This window comes from Macrosteles quadrilineatus, unplaced genomic scaffold (assembly GCF_028750875.1).
Source record: "Macrosteles quadrilineatus isolate MER2022 unplaced genomic scaffold, UCM_ALF_1.0 Scaffold_8__2_contigs__length_117827958, whole genome shotgun sequence".
Classification (NCBI taxonomy): domain Eukaryota; kingdom Metazoa; phylum Arthropoda; class Insecta; order Hemiptera; family Cicadellidae; genus Macrosteles; species Macrosteles quadrilineatus.
In genome coordinates, this window is record NW_026542601.1 from 35880580 (window position 1) to 35886579 (window position 6000).

The window sequence follows — 6000 nt, forward strand, 5'->3', positions numbered from 1 at the left end:
ATCACAGACATCTGCGCGCTTGCCCTATGGACATCGCTCTCTCTCTCTCTCTCTCTCTCTCTCTGTGTTGGTGAAGTGTGTAACTGTGGCTGGAGTTGATGTAATGCTCGTAGTGTAAGTTTACAATGGCCATGCGTGCTGCTGTGGAACCAGAAAACTTTGACACTGAACTGTTCATTATAGAAGTACAAAAAGAAGATACGTTTAGGACATAAACTAAAAAAGATTGCGTGGAAAGAGTTAGTTGAGTTTTTGCTGAAAAGAATTGTCAAGCGTTGCGCGTTTAAAAGAAAAGTAATTGGGTAAATACAGTACTGGCTGTCGAGCGACGGTCAATTCACACCGCAACCGCAGCGTAACCGCGGCTCCAACCGCTGTCATGTGTACGGTCCTAGGCGGCCGCCGCTGCGGCCACCGCGGCGGCTGCCGCTCTCATGTGTACAGGGCCTAATTAAGATAGGTCTATCATAAACTAAACTGATCCAACTAAGTTAACCTAACCTATACGCTACTGTTCACTGTGAGTGTGGCGTGCTGTCATCTTCTTGAATTAAAGCCATTACAACTTTAACCAAAAATCAACATTTAACATAAGCCTACCGGTATCTAAAAAAGGCCTATTATAGGCTAACTTAACTTTACAGTACGGTATAAATATTTATTGCAAATAAAAATGTTATCCAATAAGTTAATAGATCATAGGTTCTCTGCGGGTTCTGTAAAGAAGCTAAAGTCGTTGTGTTGCCAACAGAGCTTTTAAATTTTCCTTAGACGATTATTTTGATGCACAGTTTATTTTTTTAATTATTTTTATGCCGCCTGACACTCAACTCAAGTTAATTAATTAATACACAGAGGATATGTGTCCGGTAACCAGATGTGGATTAGGCATCCGGCAGTGACGTCACGGGGTTGTGGGGGCCCGGAAGGCCATTACCACAATACGATTCAGCCATTGGTGTTTGTGGTGTAGTGGATTGAGAGCTCGGCTGATACGCAGTAGGTCCCTAATTTGAATCCTATCGGTAACCTTAACTTTTTGTCGAAGATTTTGCTTTGAATGTTTTTTTCTTCTTAACTGCACATCTTTTCTTAGAATTTTTTGCATTTAAAATTTTATTTTATGAACAGAATTTAACCTTCATTTGATTTTTTTTATTGTCAACAAGTTTGGTTGGTTAGGTTAGGTTATGACAGTAACTGCCGGACACCTAATCCACGTCCTTTTACCTTAACGTAACTTATTTAACGTATCCTCTGCGTAGCCTAATTAATAGTAATTAAGATGTTTAAGTAATTTTAATTTTTAAGTTTTATGATTTTTTGTATCATTACTGACGCGACCTATCCAGAAATGGTCAACGGTCAAGAGGATGGCAATTATGTTGTAGGTAAGTTTACAGCTAGGCCTATCACCACTTGAAACTAAGAATACACTATGATCAAGCCATGCATCTACAAAAACTGTTTATTTAGCCTAGCCCTAAAACTTATTGCCGTATTGTAACTTCTTGTATGGTAACTGTCTCTGGTAACTTGTCTCTGTAAGCAAGTTTCCTTGATGGCTCTTTTAACTAAGTTATGAGAGTAGCCTAAGCCCATACTGATTACACAAAACGATGCAAAGAATGCACATATTATGTTAGTTCAGGTAAACTTGAGACCAAAGCCTTAAGGAGATAGCCTATTAATTTAGGCCTATCTTACGTTAAGTTACTTACTAAGGTCTTCCACTTTCGGTGCATTGTCAACAAACTTTTTCTTTTCATCTTTGGACAGCTTTTTACTCTTTCCCGACTGCTTGTCTTTTTTGTTCTTTCCCACAACTTCCCACTGGCCAGACATTATGAGGGATTTGATTTTATCTGGTGATATTTAAAAACTGATAGAAAAGTTCACTGAACAGAAGGGACACTAAGTTACACTTACTACCTAGGCCTAATCGAGATAAATTATTGGCCTAGAGATGGTACAAAACCTATACGTGTTGGTAAAAAATATATATACCTAGGCTTAAATGAAAATTATTATTGAGTATTTTGGAAATAACAAATTATTGAACAAGTAAATCAAGCAAATTTTAATATTTTTGACACTGAAACGTTGACAGGAATGTCATAAACAACACAACACAACGAACAGGTAAGGTAACACGAACACGCCGAGCCCGAGCCGACAACGACAGCGACGCTACACAAGCCAGGCCACGACGAAGTATCAGCTGGAGCTGGCGTGGACGTTAACGGAAAGCTAACGGATTTTTCAACAATAACACTGGACAAGTGTCAAAATCTACGTCACCTTGTCTGACAGGACAATAAAGCTAGCCAACACCATCGAGTTCTAAAGGTAAAATAAACGAATGTGTACTATAAAACGACCAAAAACTAAATGTTTTGTGTTAGCGAATTTCCCTATTAGCCCAGTCAATAAAGATATAAATAAGGTAAATTTCGGAAGTAATTTTGGGAAAACTGGATTTTTCTATGCTGCTAAACCATGTATTTTCCCCAAAAGTCCCCACTCCTTCCCCCTGTGCTTTCCTCTCTCCACCACTTTTTAAATAAATTCACAGTCTCTTAGAAAATTAGCGATAACTTCAAAACGGGTAAGGATAACAATGCAATCTTTTATTAACCCTTTTTGCGATAAGATTTTCTACAAAAAGTGTAACCGTGTTAGCCTTAATACAGTATTGATAGTTTCGTCACAAAAATAACATAAGCATAAAAACAATCCTACTTCCTACTTAATATTATAAATGAGAAAGTTTGGATGTATGGATGTATAGATGTATGGATGTATGTTTGTGACAAGTGAACGCGAAAAATACTGGTCGGATTGGGCTGAAATTTGGCATGATGATAGCTCACATTCCCGATTAACATATAGGCATATTCTTATTTCAAAAATCCTTTCGGGCTCCGCCCCAGTGGCTCTGGAGTTTCCCATGTTAACCTTATGAGAAATGAAATTATTGAATCTTAACAGCTGTTTCAATTAAACATGTTGGTTCTGTTCTGTGATGTTCAATAGCATTAAAGTTACAAAAATTACCAACAGGGTGCAGCACTATTATTTCTTTTACATTTATGACAACAGCTAATTTGCAACCAAAAGGTGAGTGAGCGTAGCGAACGAACTTCAACCTGGAGGCGAGTTAGCGTAGCGAACGAGCTAACCTGAAGGTTAGTGAGCGTAGCGAACGAGCTCCAACCTAAAGGTGAGTGAGCGTAGCGAACGAGCTCCAACCTAAAGGTGAGTGAGCGTAGCGAACAAACTTCAACCAGGACGTGATTGAGCCATGCGAACGAGATAATCTTGAAAATTAAGAAGTTAAACGGGGCAAAGCCCGCGGGTTACAGCTAGTAATTCATATTTTGAGATGTTGTGGGGGCTGAAAGCAAAAGCTGCAAAGTCCATTTTTTTGGGAAATTGAGTTATCGGTACCACTGTGTGCTCCATTGCATCTACTTTTATAATATGAAAACCTTGGAAGCAAAATCAGCTCAGAAATATTTGTTTTATATCTTTGAAAAGTGGCCTTAAAAGCAAATAAGTCTGCAAAATCCAAGTTCAATAGTTGACATTTGAGAAGCAAAATCAGCAAAATCCAATTCCACCAATCAGAGTCCTTGGGTCAGTCACGTGATCACCTTGAGTAATGGCTGCTTCTTGTTGATGTTTGTGTCTGTGTTGTTGATGTGTGTGTTGAATAAGTGAAAAATGAAGGACTTCATTCGCTTTTTTAATTACGCTAAGAAACTCTGTGTTTTTATGTAATAAAGTTACTTTTAAATCCTTATGTTTTATTTATTATTTCCTTCACACCTAATTAATACTATATTTAAGGCAACGCTAACATTATAGTTAACACTATTGAATTATAATTTAGTGTTAAAATAGGTATTTTCACATATAAATGTTAAAAACATATTCATCACAAAACCAATTAAGTAAAGACTTGGAAGCAAAAGCAGCAAAATCCACATCTTAAAAGCAAAACTAGCAATGTCCAAACTAAAAGCTTGTGTAACTACTAAAATAATGAGTTCTAAGAACTAATTAATTTTAAATATTCATTTTTGGAAGGTAGAGAAAAATTTTTAGCTTTCTAACTTTGGTTTCACCGCCTCAAATTGTATTTTGGCTCTCCTGTAAAATTTTCAGGAGTGGAGATTGCGGCTTTTGCTTTTAGCCCCCACGTTTTGTCTCTAGATAACACAGAACAAACAATTTATATTTTGTTAAAAGGTATAGAATTAGCTGAATACTGCCAGAGTGATCTTATGTATAGTCCAAATGAATTACGCGTTTCGAGGACTTAAGTCCACAGCATCAGATCTTTTACAAGAACATTTTACACTGTCAATAAAATTTAAATATATAAAAATATAAATATAATAAACATATAAAAAATTAATTTTTTCAGATTATTTGTATGCATCTTTTTTGCAGATTTTGTATGAGGTAGCACAACAAAATGTTTCATGTAAAAGTTGTTGTACATTAAGCTTTATAATGATTTTATAGTTAAAAACAGTTTGTTCGCGTATAGTGCTTATTGTACAGTAAATTATGATTTCACAGGACTCTGGCTTTTTTTATGCGCCACAACAATGAAAACAATTTACATGTATTTGGTTTTGTATTTAAATTTGCCGCTTTATATAGAACATATTTAACGTTCTGTAGTTCATTTAGTACATATACATAAGGTTGTGAATACTTATGAATAAATATTGTGCATTTTGTTGTATGCGTGGAGCGTGGGACTCATTTTATTATGTGATGTGGAAAGCGAAAAAGTGTGCCGTGTGTTGTGCTCAATGCTCAACGGCACTGTTTAAATTGTTGCGTGGTTGGTACTACTGGCTGCGTTCTGCTGGACGTTCATCGGCTGACATTTTGTGGCTCCCGTTTCTCAGACTTTGGGTTTGAGATTGTTCCAAGGCTACGGGGTTTTCTTCCGGAAGAGTTTTCTTTTGTGAACCCTGAAGTTTTTAATTTCATAGACCCGTTTCCAACTGCTCGGAATGGAGCATTTCTGCGAGTAGAGTTTTCATACCACGGGGTCGGTGACTCCACCTGCGGCCTGCCACCTTTAGAATGCTAGAACCTGCACCCTTATGAGCATTCTCCGGTGGGACTGACTTCTGATGGGACTGCGCCATACCACTCCCTGTGCACCACCCACCTACACCGCTAGGACTACAGTTACTCCGGCCTAACACCGTGCTGCCGTGTCTGGGGAGCGGCCACCATGCCCTTGGCTCACTTCTACTCCCTGCTAACCCACCTGGACAACAGCGAGGTTTTACGGTCAGGTCAGTCCAGTCCATTCGGAGAGTCTCATCCATCATGAAGAAATCTCACTCAACATAGGCACTTTTTTATTTAACTTATATAACTAAACCTTGTAATCTTTTTACCTGCAATTTAACAAATTAGGCTTTCATTCTCTAAATTTAATTTATCCTTAATATTTTATTCAAATTTTAAATTCTTTTCTCTTAATTCTGTTTCACACCCCTTGATTGAGGGTAAAAATTTTTTTTTCCCTTGACAGTTATTTTACCGCTTGGAATATATTGTTGGAATATATTTTTGCGAGGCGACCACATTTGTTGATAGCGTAAATGTTTTTTCATGTTTGTAAATGTAAAGATTATTTATTTTAAATGTAGGCCTAGGGCTAATGTGATTTCTTTTAAATGTTTTAAAAATGATTTTATAAGGTGGCCACCTAACCTAACTGAAGTTAAACTTGTTTGAAATAGTACATCTAAATGTTTTCGCCTTATGGCAGTTTCAGGCTTACCAAAATATAGCATTTCTAATTTTAAATTAAATTGTTTTATTAAAGAAATTTTTAAATTTTTTTAAAGCTTTGATTATTATCTTGGCTAGGGCAATGCCTAATGTTTATTGTTATTTATTGTTGTATTGTTATATTTTTCCTATATATATTGAATTGAATAAATTTATATTTTGTCCAGC

General features: G+C 36.6%; 1 protein-coding gene across 1 annotated transcript in view; it reads right to left on the reverse strand.

Annotated features, from left to right (window-relative positions):
- The window catches only part of LOC129000317 (transmembrane protein 214-A-like), a 49930-nt gene extending 47752 nt beyond the window's left edge, over positions 1 to 2178 (reverse strand). The window contains exon 1 of the mRNA XM_054427279.1: positions 1722 to 2178. Within this exon, the coding sequence (XP_054283254.1) occupies positions 1722 to 1845 (124 nt within the window). The 5' untranslated portion in view covers positions 1846 to 2178. The remainder of the gene's footprint in view (positions 1 to 1721) is intronic.
- Between the last annotated feature and the right edge of the window lie 3822 nt (positions 2179 to 6000).